The 19,283-nt window shown below is 37.9% G+C and overlaps 1 protein-coding gene across 1 annotated transcript in view; it reads right to left on the bottom strand.

The window, feature by feature from the left end:
* SLCO4C1 (solute carrier organic anion transporter family member 4C1) overlaps positions 1-19,283 on the bottom strand; it is a 39,350-nt gene that overhangs the window by 11,871 nt on the left and 8,196 nt on the right. Inside the window, exons 3-7 of the mRNA XM_067464529.1 lie at positions 11,180-11,374; positions 9,728-9,824; positions 8,368-8,489; positions 3,970-4,073; positions 1,236-1,380 (exon numbers count right to left, since the gene is read on the bottom strand). Of these exons, the coding sequence (XP_067320630.1) occupies positions 1,236-1,380; positions 3,970-4,073; positions 8,368-8,489; positions 9,728-9,824; positions 11,180-11,374 (663 nt within the window). The remainder of the gene's footprint in view (positions 1-1,235; positions 1,381-3,969; positions 4,074-8,367; positions 8,490-9,727; positions 9,825-11,179; positions 11,375-19,283) is intronic.

Here is a 19,283-nt window from a genome sequence, read left to right as displayed (position 1 = left end):
TGTCACAGTCAGAAAGTTCTTCCTAATGTTCAGATGGAATCTCCTTTCTTGTAGTTTGAAGCCATTGTTCCACGTCCTAGTCTCCAGGGCAACAGAAAACAAGCTTGCCCCCTACTCCCTGTGACTTCCTCTCACATATTTATACATGGCCATTATGTCTCCTCTCAGCCTTCTCTTCTTCAGGCTAAACATGCCCAGCTCTTTAAGCTGCTCCTCATAGGGCTTGTTCTCCAGACCCTTGATCATTTTAGTTGCCTTCCTCTGGACACACTCCAGCTTGTCAATATCTCTCTTCAATTGTGGTGCCCAGAATTGGACACAATATTCCAGGTGTGGTCTAACCAAGGCAGAATAGAGGGGTAGCATGACTTCCCTGGATCTAAACACTATACTCTTGTTTATGCAGGCCAAAATCCCTTTGGCTTTTTTGCAGCCATATCACATTGTTGGCTCATATTTAAGTTGAGCCAACAATGGGAGATAGGAGATTCCATTCATCCTTCACTCTGGAATCATATCTGTACCATATCAAAAAGCAATAAAATGTAGACAAGGAGTGTAGAATGAATGCTATTTGTCACTTCTTCAATTGCCATGGCTCAGTTCTATGAAATCCTAGGAACATCCTACATCAGCTTGGTAAGGCACTAGCACTCTTTCACAGAGACGGTAACGCCCTTGTAAAACTACAACTTCCACTATTCTGTTCCATTTGCCATGGCAGTTAACATGGTGTCAAGCTGCATTCATTCTACAGTGTAGATGTATCCCATATTGCCCTTTTATGCTGATAAGAATATGATGCACCCTGGGAGTTGCAGTCAGTAATTCTGTTAGTGATATGTATGCACATAAGTACCACTTACATGAGTGCATGTTCCTTTTTGGCTAGCGGGCAGGGGGCTAGTCTCTTGTCCTTATATTCTACCTAAGCATCTGATGCCCTCCCTGCTTCCCATGGTAAGAAGGAGCATTCCCTCTCAATGCTTGAAAGCTGCTGCAGGGTGCAATTTGGAAGTGCATGGGCAGAGCAAATCTCTGTTGTAGATTTCAGATTTAATATCACTTCCTTCCTGATCAGCTATGGAAAACGTATTTAAAAATAAATCCCAACAAATTCCGAAAGAACTATTTCCAAGTAAAAATGATTAGCACTGCAGTCTTTGCATTCTTGATCTGTTTTCATTCTGTTCTTATTGTTCAACCAATGAACACACACACACCAAACAGATTACCTCCTAAGGTAGCAGAATAACTAGAGGTATATCCAAACTGATTTTCAATAAATTTGGGCAAGAAAGTTGCAAAGCCAGTGGCAACTAAAGCTTCCAACGAAGCAGCTATTACGAGACACATGAGCACAGGGTTATGGAGCAGCATCTGGAAATGGGAACAAGAAAAAACAATAATTACAGCTCATCCCACACACATTAATTATGCTTTTGAAATCACTGTATCCAATGCACCAACTGCAGTAGCAGATAGTTGTATTCCTGACAGATAATTGCATCGAGTGACAACTCTTACTTTTTAAAATGACATGGGTGGGGGGGGGGGGCACAAAGCCCCTGTGAAAGTGAAAAACAGTAAATAAAGAAATTGTTCTTCTATAGTCAACTTCCATTGGGCACTAAACACAGAATCACATTGGAGGACTTAGGGATTCCTAGAGAGGCATTCTCTCTAGAAATCTCAAGGTCCCCAGCATGATTGGAGAAAGTTGGCCATATAATCTAGAGAGAACATTTTAAATCAAATCTTTTAACTATCAAATCCACAAAAGTCAAAACCACTAATGTGGAGGGGTTACTATACTTTTTTTTTCTGCTCAGGTTGCTTTTCAAATCTTTTATTAATATTTCCTCTCAAGTCTGATGATCTTCCTCAAAACAATATTAATATTATTGGTCCACGAGTCTGAATACAGTTCATAAAGCTCAAACAACATTTTACATTATTGAAATATTTTTCTTTGTCTGGTTGTTTCATTGCTGAAGAACATGATCAGAACTTAATGAAGGGGGGAAATGATATGTTGCTAGCAGATTGGCTTTGCCTGAGTTGAAGCTTGGAAAAGTTATTTTGATGACAACTCCCAAAATCCCCCAACCAACAGGAAATTTGGGGAGTTGTAACAAAAAAACCTTAACTTTTCCAAGACTGAAATATTTAAGATCCATTTTCTTGAAAGTAATTTTTTATTATTTTATTAAAGTATTTCTAAAATGACCCTATATCACAAGCGCTTCAAAATGACGTTAACGTAGGACAATGTAAAACAATAAATATAATTTAAATTGACTCAAAATGTATTAAGCATCTTGATAACTTAAATCAGGTTTAAAAGTTTGAAACACTTAAAAAACATATATAAAATATTCAATAAATCAGGTCCAAAGCCTGTTAATAAAAAGCCATATTTTTATTTGGCACCTATATAAAGCTAGTGTTAATATATTAATACATTCTCCTATAAAAATGTATTAATCAAATTCACAAATCATCAAATGTGCAAAAGTTAGATCTGCATATGTGGAGATTCAACTGTATATCATGTATTGAGCTCACTGGCGGAACACAGAAGGTATCCACAAGCCCAAAGTAGACCACAGTCCTTGGACAGCCATGCATAGGTATCCATTGCTCTGCTGGTAATTAGAAAGCCTCTTATCTCAGAATTTGTGTTTGGGGGGAGAGAGAGAAATCTGAGGTGGCCCCAAGGCTTTGGGAATAATCCATTTCAGTTCAGAACACCAGGAATAAATGCATTATCTCTGAAGAACTGTGAATTTCTCCAAATGGGTTCTCGTCCAAGCTGAATAGAGTAGGCATTTTGTACTCATACTAACCTTGCTTTTAATATTTCTTTGTTATAATAGTAGGGTGACTGAAAATTCCTTCTGTGCACATTACTTGATTTTCAAGAATTAATATTACTTTTACTTTGGTTTTAAGAAAATGGTGAAGATGAAAACAGTATTATGGTAAGTGGCTGCATGCTGGGAAGCAAGGCTAATTAGTGATATTTAAACCTGCCATTCTAATGTGGAAAAAAAAGATTTTAGTAATAAAAGAGGTTATTTGTAGTTGATGCATTTATCCTCTTGGCTTTTGATTATATTCTATTCATTGATTTGTTTAGAGACCTAAAGTGGTGTCAAACTGCAATAATTATACAATGTAGATGCACTTTCAATGACTGTCTCCTTCCTCTATTTCCCTATTTCCCTATCTGTCCTCCATTAGACCATATATAAATAAAGCTACTTTTAGATACCTTACAAAGAAGACCACATTTTTCTTCTCTCTGTATTGGGGGGGGGGGGGGTCATGGGACAGTTTCCACATTATCTCCCAGTTTTTAATTTTCCATACTAAACGTACTCATTTCTTTCAAGCAACACTGACCAAACTTGCAACTTCATCACATGGGTTTTTTCCCCATCCTAGGATGCTGCCAAGACATAGCCAGGATGGAGCCTATCACATGACACAGGGCTACTTCTGGTGGGGCTCCATCCCAGCAGCTTCTCAGAAGTGTCTCAGCAGCATGTTTAGAGGCTGCCCTGAGAACACAGGTGACCACCCGTGTTCTCATTGACTAAACTAGGGACAGCATGGGACGAATCCAGGGGCAGACAGGAAACAGTATGGGATGATAAGGGGGTGATGTGTGGTGCTGTCCAATAGTTTCCCCAGCTATTCTACATATTCACTCTGCTGCCCCATGGATCCCCCCACTGTCCCCTAGCTTATGCACCTCCGTCTGATGAGGTTCCTATTTTCCACAGCCCTCAGAATCGTGATTCAGGTTGCCAATCTTGCATAAACCCCAATGTATCCATCAGCCACAAATTCAAGGATATTATATAGCTATCATGTTATAGGGAACAGCAAATTAAAAGAACCAAACACACACAAAACTTAAAAACTGCCTTGAACGTTGCTTCAGATTCATTTTTATATTACCCAGAGAGTCAATATAAGGTTTTTGAAATTATTGCCGGTATAGTCAACATTAATGACTCCTCCATGTGCTTCAGAAATTTTTTCAGCTTGTATTTTGTGTGTACCTAGAAGAAGAAAACAGTGACACGTTTCTACTTATATCAACAACAACAACAACAATAACAACAACAATTTATAACGGTCCATAGACCCATCAGTAAAACCAATAATCATTATAAAGTTCTTCCATCTCAGAACTTATATCAGGAACCACCATATAAAAGAAGACAGAAAACTTTAAAAGAAATTAGACGTGGTTTTTAAAAATGAATTAAAAAATTCAAGCTATTATTATTATATTTATTTATACCCCGCTTTATCCCCCCAAAGAGGACTCAAAGCAGCTTAACATAAAAGCATCAGTATAACAATTTAAATATACAAATGTGCAAACAGTAAAACAGGATTAAGTATAAGCAGTATTTAAAAAATTCCAATTAAAAACTATTAAAACCAAGTTTAAAAACAAGCTAAGGTCTTATGTTCCATTTGGATCAGTCTGTTTGCTTGAATGTGCCTATGTATCCCCCAAATCCTTCTGTGATCCAGAATAAACATCATAATTTCATCCTTTTAGACAAATGTAAACGGCTATGGGAAGTTTCCTTTGTCTATCTCTGGGTGTGCTACTGCATTGTAGAATTAAAGCAGTTTAAAACATCATTCAATTTTGTCGAATCATGGAAGTTTTCCAAGATCTTTACCCTTCTCTGCCAAAGCATGAGATTGCCTCACCAAACTACAAATTCCATTATTCCATAGTATTGAGTCATGGTAGTTAAAGTGGTGCCAAACTGCATTAATTCAACAGTGTAGATGCACCCTTTAGTTTCCTTAAGGTAGCATTTCAAATTATATTACATCTTATGGACTCACACATGCTTTTCCTACTGCTATCTGCAACCAGCAGGCATTGGTTTGCATCCCATAGTCAGCTTGAACTTCCTCCTCCAGTTCAACTTGTCTAGGACCTCATCACAAAGAGGTCAAGAAGTGTATTTTCCGTGCTTCTCTGCCTTGCTGGCATGTTGCCAGCATAGAGTCCCCCGGAGCCCATCCTATGATGCAAAACTACTTCTGGTGGGGCTAAAGATCTTGTAAATCTCATAGAAGCAGCCAGGGACAACAGCAGGCCCATAGCCAGGATTTTGATTTGGGGGGAGCTGAGTTTGATTGGGGGGGGGGGCTGAGTCTGAGTGAAAGAGGGTCAACCCTAGCAAACCTTTTGTATCGTTACCCCAATACACCCATGCACATGAGATATATTGAGCATGGTGATCAGATCATGATATGAATAAACATAACAGTTTAAATAATGTACCAGTAAGGCCTTCTCACGGACCACCATGAAAATTGGGGGGGGGGGGCTGAAGCCCCTCAAGGCTACATGCCTGGACAGCAGGGAAACATCATGGGAAGGGATTCCATAATAGTAAGGAAACACAACATTACTCTGCTCCACAGTTTTCCCCACTTAGTCTTTTACAGATTAGAGAAGGGATTTTGAAAAAAAAAACCCCTATGTCTTTGAGAAACTTTATATGCTAGAAGAAATGTCCTCTTTCAGATTGTAAATCATAAGAAGACTCCTTCTTCTGACAGATGTGCTTCTTGAAGGACAGCCCTGCCATTAGATACAGAGAGGCTTGCCTTAGGCAGAGGATTCTGAATGTTATATAAGGGTAGCAAATTATTAGCTATTTGTTAGTATTATATCTACCGCCAAGGAAGCATGGAAATGTGCTTATGGGATTTCGACCTCACGGAGCAAGGCTCCCTCAGCTGGCTTTGCATATCACATATCTTCAGTTGACTAGAGGGCACCATTTGCTAAACTATTTGTTTCAAGTGTATATGAGTCCTGCCCTGACTTGTTGTGACTATTTTTGCAAGTTGGCTAGTATTTTTCGGTATACAAGAATTTGAACTCATTTGGCCAAAGCTATATCAGATTACATGTTTGAGAGAGGTTGTGCTTCTCTGCCTTTTTTTAACTTCTCTTTTCTTCATATCAATCTTTGTGTCTTGACTATCATATCTGACTTCCTTATATACTTTTTAAAACCTTGTAAAATGTTTTGTGTGTGTTTTTACCATGCTTCTCAATCAAAAGGCTCTAGGACTGGTTCAAATGATACTAAAATTCACATCCCCTCCTGATAGGCTGTGTGCATGTTGCCTGTCAACTTATGGTGGCCCTATATATTTCATAGGGTTCTCTAAGCCCAGGAATACTCAGAGGTAGTTTTTGCCAGTTCCTTCTTCTAAAATTTAGCCTACAGCTTCTAGTATTCCTCAATGGTCTTCCATCCAAGCACTAACAAGGGCCTCCCCTTAGCTTCCAGGATCAGATGGAATCTCCTGCATTTAGTGGCTTCATATCTAAAAACATATGTACAATCCCATGAATCCTAAAATTCCACTTTTCATATCTTCTTGTTGCTTGGGAATTTTGGGAAAAGGGTGATCTTTGAGGTCATAACCTTTTGAAAAACCAGACTCTCCAATGCCTTTTGGAAGCATGATCTTTTGGAAATTAATTGGCACTCACTACCATTTGGAATGATCATAACCTTTTTGTAAAGTATGATCTTCCTGAGAAAAGCTAAAAACTCATTTGAGTAAATCTTCTCTTTAGTGGTATATATCCACTAGTATTCATGCATGGCAAATTAGATTTCTCAGCTGTTAGACTGATATACCTGGTTATCTCTCTGAAGTGTTAGGAACAAAGATTATGCCAATGCACCAAATATATAGAAAATCTTTAGAAGTGTTATTTCAGTTGCTTTGAACATTTACTCTCTCATAAAATATATTTGGTTTTAAATCATGCTCACAAGAGACAAAAATAAGTAGTCTTCATTAAAATAACATAGTTGGTTTACTTCATGTATTCAGCATACAGTTACATACCTTATCGGTTGAAAGTTTTAAAAAGTTCTCTAAGACATTATGTTGCAGTTTCTTCCCTGTCTTATGTCTAATGCATAACAAACACTGACAATACAATATAAGACAATACTAATTTTTAAAATGGAATCTGAGTCTGAATAGTCCCAGATCTGATCACATGATTTGCAGTCCCTCCCACAACCTCAAGTAACATAGAGTTAAGGGAAAACTGCATACCAACACACATATAATATAGTAAGCAATCTGAATTATGTACATAACAAATAAATAGTTTAGGAGGCTTATAGAAGGTTGCTATTTTTTGACAAGGAGTTCAACTTATGTCCTTATTTTCATCAGTAAAATGTTACAAGGTGGGAAGGAGAGAAAAGAGAGATGCAAATTGAAGCATCTTTCAGTAGCACCTTTGCATTCTATTTCATTTCTCTTTGGTGTTAGCCTGCTAGGCTGCTGGTGCTGGCAGTTGCAGGAAAAAAATAATGGAGATGATATTTCAAGGTAAGCTTTATTGTCTTATTACAAATATCCTTGGTGTTCACATACATTTCTCTCTTACTCTATCATCTTGAACAGTGTGTTAAGAGGTAAGTGGTTGTTTTCATAATTACTGAGGTCTTATTTAGTTCTTTTAGGGTTATTTCTAAATATTGTGGTTATTTTGTGAAGGCCTGCAGGGCAGTAGCTGGGTTTTTTAAAGTTTGTTTTATAAGGGAACAGAATGGGCTAGACCTGTAAACTAACTCCGAAGTCAAATCATCCACAGAAAATTACAGAACAGTACTTTAATGACTGAAAGATGAACCAAATGGAAATCCTACAGGAGATATACAGTATTTATTGTTACCTCCATTTTCCCAAACTGGTGGCTTGGTGTTTCTGCTAGAATCACTGTGTTATATACCTCAAGAACTGTCAATATTACAGTACAAAATGGCTTGCAATAATCCCACAGACTCCATATGGCTTCAGATTCCATATTTCATAACCACCTGTGGCTTTTAAGATTCCTGAGGATCATTGCTTCAACTTGTGTGATTTCAGTGTTGGACAAGGACTCTGAGGGTCCAGAGTTAGAATGCCCTCTTGGCCATGGAAACTCACTGGATTATCTTGAGCAAATCACAATCTCTCCCCTTAAAATGACGATAATAGCAAACCCCTAGGAGAGGGTTCCCACAAGTCAGAATTGACTTGAATACACAAAATAACAACTATGTTCTGATGTCATAGGAAATAATCTTAGAAACAAATAACAAACTGTAAAGCAATGTTTCTCTGACCTCTGAAATATAGAGGTGATAACTAAATAGCTACAATGAAGACATAGGCAGGCCAGAACATTATGTTTAAAATCACTTCATTCTCAGCTTTAAGAGTTCTAAATTCATACAAAGGCCTCTCAGAATTAGAGCATTTATCTCTTACTTTCAAACACTTATTTACCTGGCAAATGCTTTGGGAAATATGAAAACGGTGCTACTAAAAGGCAAGTAGCAAAGCTGCATACAACAAATGCTATCCACCAAGCTCCAACCCAGCGTGGATCTGTGGGAGTGATGTCTATGCTAAAACAATATAATAAGCTCAGATTTAATAAAGGCATGATTGTAACAGAGTCAGTACATTACAAATCAGTACATTTTCTGCTAGACAAGTTATAAATATTTGCTTCTTTGTCACAGCCTCAGCCCCTTTTACCCATGCTGAGAACAATTACATAAACAGAAGCATCTTTGCCTCACCAGCTTGGGAAATCACTATGTTTTAAAGTTCTGAGAGCACTTAGTAACTGATTTAAGCTAAACATTGTTTTCCTATTTTTATTGGTTAAACAAATGGTTGAAAGACAATTGCATGATCTAATAAGGACGATATTTCAAAAAAACTCAGCATAGGGTAGTTGTTGCATACAAGGAATTCCTAGATCCACCCTCACCACCGACTGGGCTTTCTGTGCCTAGTGAAAACTAAAGGGCATCACAAAGGCATTTGACTATATATCTGTAGCCAAACATAATGTGAAGTCTCCAAGAAACCTCCACGGATGATGTAATTATTGCATATATGGTATGGAATCCAGTAAGAGCAGGCTGAGCTCCCTCTTTCACCTCCAACTATCCTTGTGAGGACATGAGGGAAGCCTCCCATGAGAGAAGATGGTAAAACATCAAACATCCAGGTGTCCCCTGGGCAACATCCTTGCAGACGGCCAATTCTCTCACACTAGAAGCAACTTGCAGTTCCTCCTGACATGAAAAAAGGTACAAGGACACAGCCAGATGCTTCTGCAATTCCCTCTGCTTTCCAGTAGATACAGAAATATGGGGATGGACAGAAAGTCTATGGCAGTGGTTCTCAACCTGTGGTCCCCAGATGTTTTTGGCCTACAACTCCCAGAAATCCCAGCCAGTTTGCCAGCTGTTAGAATTTCTGGGAGTTGAAGGCCAAAAACATCTGGGGACCCCAGGTTGAGAACCACTGGTCTATGGAAACAAATGGGGGGGGGGGTTTGTTGGTCAGTGTAGATTGAAGAAGGGAATATCAACCTCCCCAGTGGCCAAAAATAATGCATACACAACATAAGGTTAATTTACATTTGTGTATACCACTCACAGGATGCTAGCCCACATCTCCTGATCCCAGCTCAATCACAATTGTTATATATAATCAAATCACTCTTCTTTCCCCACCACTTCACCCACTCTGCACAGAATATTATACAAAATAAAATTATTGTTAAGAAAAATTGAATTCTAGGGTTAGTACAACAGATGTGTGTAAAAGAACAAAGAAACATCCTTGCCTTACTTGACGATTGAAATCAACATAGACATTAAGCAACTGCCCTCCTAGTACGTAACCAATAGCAGGACCCAGAAGCGACATGGCGGAACCAATGCCTGTAGAGAAGGACAATAGTTTATGGGTCAAATCACTGACATGACTATTGCAGAGATAACAAAACACAAAACTTACCTGGATTCCCTGTAACCCAATCTGATGATAGAGAGCTGAGATGGGGATTATGTCAACTTCTGTATACTGTTGGATTATAGCTCCAAGTATCCTTCACCACTGTCTGTGTTAGCTAGGGCTTATGGCAAGTGCATGTAAAAATTTATACCTTTTTGGCACATGCAAAAAAAATTTCTACACAGAAAAAAAAACATTTTGGCACTCAAAATGCTATTTTCTATGCTAACCTCCATGTGTGGATTTTTCACAGAATAAGTCCTGAGCTATGAATAATGAACATAAACTGCACAGTTTGAGGATTTTCTCACAGTGGGGAGAAAACAATACAATTTTTCCTGGCCAAAAGAACAAAATGTATGAAGATTCATATTTCTAGTTTGAGGGTGGCAAATACACAATGAATACTTATGCTTCATGTTTACAATAGTTCATGTATTGTTGTTTATTTCCCTCCTTCTATAGGGCAGCGCTCAAGTGCATTCAGTGGTGGCTTCCACAACACTGAATCTTTTTCTGGCTTTCAGTTCAAAGTTTGAAAGGGTTTTCCAATGTGTACGACTCTTTGGGGAAATAAAGATGGGTAGAATTTGTGGAGTGTCACTTTTGGCGTTTCCTGTGCAAACCGGAAAAGAAGGTAACAATATGCTAAGATGTGAATGGACATGACCGGAGAATGTGGTGTACATATTTTGCAAATAAAGCTACAGTGCCACTTTCGTTGAAATTTGAATTGATGAGTCTGGTGTTTTTCCAACTTCGTGCCTTCAAGAAGTTCCTTGCAAGGTCAAAACAACTGAGATAACAGGAGATTTATTTCAATTTTCCTGATACAACTGAAATTTGATAATTATTCTGAAAGGATAATTATCTTTTCTCCTATTTTTAACTAGAAAGATTAAAAAGAGCAACTGAAATATGATAATTATTCTGAAAGGATGAAGCTGTCAATTCTGCAACGTTACTCATTTTTTTTTTAAAAAAGTTCAAGCCCTCTTGTGAACGAAACAAAGTTGATGTACATGAACAATCAGAAAACAAAGGTGTCACTATCTCAGCAACCCATATGGATATTTTTGGGTTTTAGAGTATTTTAGAGTCCTGGCTATTGGATGCTCAACATGTAGTAGCAAATAAATCCAGTTGAATAGTCCTGATGGTGAATTAATTCATCTCAGCAGTTGTGAACAAAGCAGTTGTGACACAATGAATAAACTTTCAAAAGCTGGCAGATAACAGAGATAAATGGAAATTTCTTGGGGGAAAAAATAACTAAGCTTACCTATGTAGACTGAAGCTTGGTGTTTTGGGACACTATCATCAATGAAAGTTGTTCCCAGTGTGTAAAGGGGAGTTCCTCCTGCTCCCAAGATGAGCTGGGCCAGCAGAAAGACAAAGAAGTAGTTGGTGAGTTTAGATCTTTTTTGGCCAGTGCATGTTCCATTCTGAATTGCAGATTCAGGTAGAGGACAAATATCTAGAAAGATAAGGTTGTAAATCAACAATGAAAAGTTTTTTACTTAGGTATGATTTCTCACAAGTCCATAGCTGTCTGAATAATCACAGGGCCTAAAAGCTGATTCATAACCCTGAAGAAGACACAGAACAGCATTGCAATCAACACACTGAAGAGCAAAGCATAAACATTCAGCAGGTGGGCTAATGGTTCATCTCTCCTCTTGGACCCCTTCAGCTTCCACGTGGTCATTTAGTAACTGATGAAGATCTGGAGCAGAATCGGAGAAGAATCTAGATATCTCCCCATGTCATCATCATCTGAGATCTGCCAGGATCCTTCAGAGATCTCAGGTGATGATGAAGACAAAGCCAGACTATGAAGACAAAGCCAGATGTTTTTCTAATCATATCCCACTCTCCATCAACCACTGAAGGGAGGCTGCAGCCCCTAAATGGAAAGTTGTGGAGGGTCCTTTGGTTTTAGAATAAGAAGAAAGAGTACCAGTATCTATGTCCACAACCATTAAAAAAACGTATCCAAGGCTTATGTCTGATGTACATTTACATATGTAATAGAATCCCATCCAGATCCCATCCTATTTATAATAACCTGCCACTTGGGAACCAAATGTCTTTAGATTGGATAGAAAGAACAAGGAATGGAAACCAATCAGCACAGATAAAAATGAAACTATCTGCTTCATTGCCTCCCACTACCAACTCCATATACAAGGCAGAGATAACATCATCATCCATTAGAAAATTGTGGTGAGAAGAGGTGATATAATATCCTGTTCCTGCGATACTCAGAAAATGTATGACAAATCCTAATTTACCATTACTATGAAATACAGTTAACTGATTATGTCTTTTATTTGACGGCGTTGGTTAAATAACAAAAAATGAATGGATACTAGGAAATTGTAACTGCATAGGATGTAGCCATTCCTGTATGAAGGTCATTGGGTTTTCATGTTGATACATTTTAATCCTGGCTGTACAGTATTTCATGAAAAAAATAGGACATGAAAGCCATGCCCACATCGCATGGCACGAAAAAGATCCAACACAATTGTTCTTTGTTTGTTTGTTCATTTTGGGTTCAATATATTTAAAAAAATGGAGGTAAGATTATAAGTCACACAAGGTAATAATATTGGATAATGCATGTCACTAACATAATACGAGAGAACCACAACACCTACTGCAATGTATTCTGCAACCAATAAAACATATCCCCATTTAGGGCTCGAGCCAGGTATTCCTTCTAAGATGCACATTTCACTCTGCCCCCCTCCAAATACCCTTTCCCTCCTGATCACACTCTCTATGTGGTGTTTCCTGCTTCTTTCAAAGTAGCCCCATTTTGCTTAAAAATCAGAGAAACAAACACCACCTGAGTTTCTTATCGGAAAGTTAAAATAAGGAAAGCCACTAGAGGGAGCTCCCCTTTTGTTCAACTGAAAAATGAAGATCATTTAATAAAACAACATTGGGCTCATGATTATTATTACCTGTCCAGAGGTGGGAGAGATAGGGAATGAAAGACAGGAAGAGAAAGGAGAGAAGGAAGAGAAAGTAATAAGTGATTGGTTCGATTTTTAGATACCTCTAGGGTTTTTTTCCCCCAAATGAAATTACAAATTATCATTCATTCTATCTTTTCTAATATGGCAAGGCAGTGATACATATTATCTTAAACTAGAAGTGCATCTACACTGTAGAATAATGTAGTTTTACACCACTTTAACTGCAGTACCTAAATGCTATAAAATCCTGGGAATTTCAGTTTAGTGAGCAGCAGTATTTGGCAGAGAAGGCTTAATACTTTGGAAAATTACAACTCCCATGATTCCATAGTATTAAGCCATGGCGTTACAGTTAAATTACTGCATTAATTCTGCAACATAGCTACACCCACTGACTGCACATTTCTAGTGACATGGCTATTTCTATGCGAGATAAGGGGCAAACCAAGTATCAAGGATTCCTAAGTGGAGAATTGAAAAGGAGCTTTAATTATATCTATTCTGGGCCTCCTACCAGTGAAAAGCCAACTAATCAGTGTCCAGAATAAGGTACCATTCCTATTCCTGTAGCTCTGTATGAAAACTTAAGAAAATTAACACATGCATCAAGAGATAGCAGTAGTGTGGAGTCTTATCCTGCCTCTCTGAACCTCACTGAGGCTTCAGGCAAAACACAACACAGTTAAAAACACATAATTATAACACATCATTTAAAATACATGTATTAAAATTATGGATTATTTTATGTACAATTGTTTATTTTAATCTTATTTTTCTGTGTTTTTAATGTATGTGTTTTAGTTATTTATTATATTTTAATTCCAAACTGTACCCTGCATCAAGCCTTGGGGAAAGTTGGATTTTGGAAAAAAAATGCTATTACCTTGCCTTAAAAAAAAACTTGGACCAGTCCAGGCAATGGAGGGCTCGAAATCTAATTCCTCATCATTGATTCTTGACACTCTGCTCCTAAAGTCTCATTCTATCACACTTCATTTCCTGCTTTTATGGAAAACTAAGAAATGTTCCTGAAAATTAAGCATGTAGCTATCAGATGCCTACTGTAATGTGTACAATAATACTTGTGCTCAGAACAAATCATAATTGTTGATCTTTCACTTCAGCCCTAATGGGTTAAACCCTTGTGCTGGCAGGACTAAGATTTGAATCCGGGGAGAGTGCAGATGAACTCCCTCTGTCAGCTCCAGCTCCCCATGCAAGGACATGAGAGAAGACTCCCACAAGGATGGTAAAATATCAAAACATCTGGATGGCCCCTGGGCAACATCCTTGCAGACAGCCAATTCTCTCACACCAGAAGCGACTTGCAGTTTCTCAAGTCGCTCCTCACACACACACACACACACACACACACAAAACTTCAGCCCCAAGTTGTTGTCACTCTTAGTGTATTTTGGTTGGCATTCATTATTCGCTCCCTGTCAGAGTTACAATCTGGTGTAAAACTCAAAATGGCAATCTACCAAGGTGAAGACTGAATGAGATCTATTTGAGAAGGTCAGCAGTACCTATTCAGACCAAGTTGTACATACCCACTACTCATTCTGATACTCATTAACTCCACTAGTGATCAAGAGTAACAGGATTACATTTGCTTGTGCCAGAATCTCCAAGAATAAGAAGATTACACTATTTTGTGACAATCCATTTGTAATAAGAACCCACAAATAAGAGCTAAAGCTTTACACGGACCTCTTCTTTCACAAACAATATGTCATTGCAGCTGAAAAGAGATTAGCTTTCATTTAGGCTGGCAGCTTTGGTTTCTTGGTAATCAGCCAAAAACACATTACGTTTTAATGGTCTCTAAATTGCAGGAATCCAGATAACCTAGACAACAGTGTACAGCTCCAACTGAACACATTCTCTTTCCTTTGTTATAGAACAGAGAGGCTCCACGGATTTGGTTCAGGTAACAGTGTTGATTTATGGTACAATTACTGAAGTACAATTAATGTGCTGGTACAACATGGTGTTTTCATTGTGTATTTAATACAACATAGAGTTTTCCCAACCTTAAGAACATCTAAGAATATAAAAATGAAACAATATGCTCTTAAATATGAAGGATATATGAATGAGATGTTTGTGATTTGTTTGTGATTTTCAAGGCCAGCCCAATATATTTTGCTGCCTGAAATGAAAGGTAAGATGTTGTCCTCTCCCTATTTCATCCTTGGGAGCTAGGGGGACTTATTTCAGTAATTGAAGTGTATAATAGTCTCTAACACAGCTATGACAGTTTGCTAATTTAGGGGGTTATGTGGCACATACAATTCAGTAATCTGACTGAGGGAACAGCCAAGATTTTTAGGAGGGAGTTCCCATAAAGTACCCAGAAACATATCACCTGAAGTTATCCCCCCCCCCCCCCCTAATCTCTAGTGACCATCTCACCTAATACAGTTGTCTCACTCATCCTAATGATAGCACCAACCTTGATGCTCTCACACTTTTCAGTTAAAGAAAACTCAGTTCAACAAACAAAGAAATTTAGGGAACTGTGAATGTAACATGCACATAAGTAAGGCCCATTCTCTTCTTAATATTAGAACTCTGAAACACAAACCTATCTGCAAAGTTTTATATTTGGCAACTTGACAGTGTAGTTGGGAATGGCAAAAACGAAAGAAATAAGTAGCACTAGGAAAATGTCTCAAATCAGACACAGTGTTCAGAACAGTAACTTTTTAAGTACCATATATATTTGAATATAAGCCAAGTTTTTCAGTACTTTTTAGGCTGAAAAAGCCCCCCTTGGATTATACTCAAGTCAAAGTTATTTATCATTTTACTCTGTTGTTATTATTATTATTATTATTATTATTATTACATTTATTATTTTACTCTATTATTATTATATTTATTTTCCCCTATTTATTGTTATTATTACATTTATTATTTTGCTCTATTATTATTTTATTACATTTATTATTTTACTCCCTTTATTATTATTGGAAGGATACATAAGCACATTTACAATGAAGAAGGTTAGAATAATGGTTTAATCAGAATTAGGCAGTCTTATCTTAAATTACATTTATGTAAATATTCAAAGACATTTAATCTACTGATGCCTCAATTAATGTAATTTCATTGGTATCTATTTTTATTTTGAAATTTACCAGTAGCTGCTGCATTTCCTACTCTCAACTTATACTCAAGTCAGTAAGTTTTCCCAGTTTTTGGTTGTAAAATTAGGTGCCTCACCATATATTCGGATATACAGTACTAGAATTCCTCGAATCTCTCAACTAAAATGAGCATACTGTTAAGGGGATTTGTGTGAGCTGTAGTCCAAATGGAACTCTTCAAAGCTCTGGATATCGACATTGTGTAAGATGTTACTCTTTTTGCATGTATATATCTATTACTCTAAACCACAAAGAGATAAATCTGACATTTATCTCTCTGTGTAAATCAGATATGCTCACAGGTAGTTATATTGCTAATTTTTCATGCAAAACATATCCCAGAACCACATTTACGTTTCTCCAGGGGAAACTGGTTTGCACTCCGTTAACTTCTTTCCTTCAGTTCCTACTTTAAGCAAGAGCCCCTCCTATTTCCTCCTGATTTTCTATTTATTTATCATGAACATGTACAATTAAAGCATCATTAGTAACAGTTTCTCAAATAAAAACAATTTAGATGCTATTTGTAAAACTAATCGGCAGTGAAGATAACTTCCTGATTTAAGTGTATGATGTGAACTCTTTGCTTTGTTGCATAACCACTGTTGTAGTAAGAGCAAACTCTTTTTGAAAGCTATTTCCCTAGAAACAAAGTGAATTACAAACAAAATTCCCTTATGATAGTAATACTACATGCTTATAGGGAATTTCTTAGTAAGTTGATGCGGCAACATCATCTTTGCAGGTGGCCTCTTTGGAAATACTTGTGTTGCATCAAGTGCGCTGTATTTCATTTAGCAAGAGACAGAAGAGGTTTCATGTTTCCTTTCAAGTTGGAGCATGTTGTATAGCTGATGTATACCTCTTTAGTCTAGGAAACTTGGCTTAAGGAATTGGCCTTGCTACCTGGAGGTGGCGAGGGTTATAGTTCACATCTGGAGAATAGCAGATTGGGGAAGATTTTCCTTTAATATGCTACTGGTCCTTTAAACCAGTGGTTCTCAACCTGTGGGTCCCCAGATGTTTTGGCTTTCAACTCCCAGAAATCCTAACAGCTGGTAAACTGGCTAGGATTTCTGGGAGTTGTAGGCCAAAACACCTGGGGGCCCACAGGTTGAGAACCACTGGTTTAAAAAGAAGAGGATTTAGACTATAGATCTGTATGGAGTGTATTGTAGACCTACAAAATCTCTACCAAAAATGTTAAACATGAAAGTTAATATTCCAACATGATGTTGAACTATCAAGTCCATCAACTGCAATTGCACTGTCCAAACAGTTTGTTGATTAAAAATGAGAAAAAGTGTGCTATCTATCTGCTTCACTGCACTCAAATGAATAACTCCTACAGTAATAAGAACATTCCTCATGTGGAACTCTGAAATACGAAATATTCCAGAATTGTCCACGAGTAACTGAGATAACTCAACCTTTGCTTTCTGGTGGTTCAGGTCAGCTTATACTCAAGTATATATGATAATCTGTATTTAAAATCCAGTGTGCACGGGGCAATTCTCATAATAAGAAGGATGTGGTTCTGTGCTGAATGTATGTTTTCTAGTTCAAAGTCTATCACCTTGCTTTCAGCAATGAGCTCTTCACAACTAATAAACAGAGTAGAGCGTAGTTTGGGATCCTGCCCAGGCTGTTTAATGATTGATTTTATCTCTCTAACATTTTGATACATAGTCTCTGTGTGACACGTTTTGTATCCTAATCACCATGTTAGTGTAAGTTACCGTTGCTTTCTTTCACCATGGAGATTAAATGTACATAGTTCAACCACTTGAACTAGATTCTGGTGATCAGGCCCGTAGCCAGGATTTTGATTCGGGAGGTGCTAAGTTTGATTTGGGGGGGGGGGGGGGCTGAGTTTGACTCAAAGGGGGGGGGGGGCTGAGGAACCTTTAAGAATAGCAGTGCTTATGATTCAGTTACCTTTGGATGGCAGTTAATTCCAATGAAAGGTTTAATTAATTACCTTTGTAAAATAGGATTATTTGATGTATATAAGGACAGCATAAGTGAAAGGGAAAAGACACTCCTACAAGACAAATTCCTTGACAGAATGCTGGACAGCTCCCAACTTGAATCTCATAGATTATATAGCAAGTTTCAGATAGCCAAAAACCCTTATGTTTTGTGTGCTTGTGTGGCTTCCGAATTGCAAGTGCTTGTTACTCACAAACAAAACCTGTCTTCCCCTCCACGTCTTCTACCTCTGCTGGCTAGTCCATTTCAGAAACATGTACAGATTCCTCACCTATTATCTCCATGAAATCAGTCACTAACAGGCAACTGCTCTCCTAGTGTAATAAAGGAATAGTCAGAGAGCAGTCATATCAATCCTTTGAAAAGACACAGAGTTCAATCCAGACTATGTGAGTTTCATTTATACTCCCACTGAAATTAGTGGAATTTAGTCATGACTGATTCATACTGATTTTAAGGAGACCTAAATACAACCAAGGGTCCTTTCACACTGCATGATTATATCATTTGTTTTGATATTTAACTGCCATAGCAGAATCTTACAGGATTCTGGGGTTTATAGGGGGGGGGGGGTTGGGGGGGGCACAGGAATTCTAAATGTGCCTTTTCAGACTGGAAAGCTCAGTATTCCATAGGATGAAACGATGACAATGAAAGTAGAATCACGGGGCCCTTTTACACTATATACTTACTATCCCATGGGATGAAACCATGGTAGTTAAATTAGAATCATAGCACCCTTTCAGACTACACACTTCGCATTCCACAGGATGAAACCATAACAATTAACAGAGAATCATATCGCCTTTTCATGCTATACACTTAGCATTCCATGGGATGAAACCATGACAATTAAAGCATAGGAACCTTTCACATTACAGGGCTCCTAGGATATAACCTATTCTGTTATCATGATATAATTAAATAATATTATATGGAAATTCAAAGAAATCTATTTCCTTCTGTCTTTTTTTCTGTGATGCCTCTGCCAGAATGGGACCATGACTGAATGGCAGTTGTCATTTTTTCCTGATTTGAATCCTAGCTGAAAACACTATATATGCCATTTAGCCAAGATATGATAACCCAAACTCCAGTTCAAGGACCTCTTCCCATGGCTCTTTCAAGCTGTGCTGTTGCACCAGCAATCACTAGAAAAAGGGAATGCATGCTGGGTGGCTTGTGGCACCCCACACACCCTCTCTCCTTCCCCCATCACATGGTGGGAACGGGACTGTGTGCATTGGCACCC

This window comes from Anolis sagrei, chromosome 2 (genome assembly GCF_037176765.1).
Source record: "Anolis sagrei isolate rAnoSag1 chromosome 2, rAnoSag1.mat, whole genome shotgun sequence".
Taxonomy (NCBI): Eukaryota; Metazoa; Chordata; class Lepidosauria; order Squamata; family Dactyloidae; genus Anolis; species Anolis sagrei.
This window is presented reverse-complemented; position numbering and strand designations above follow the sequence as displayed.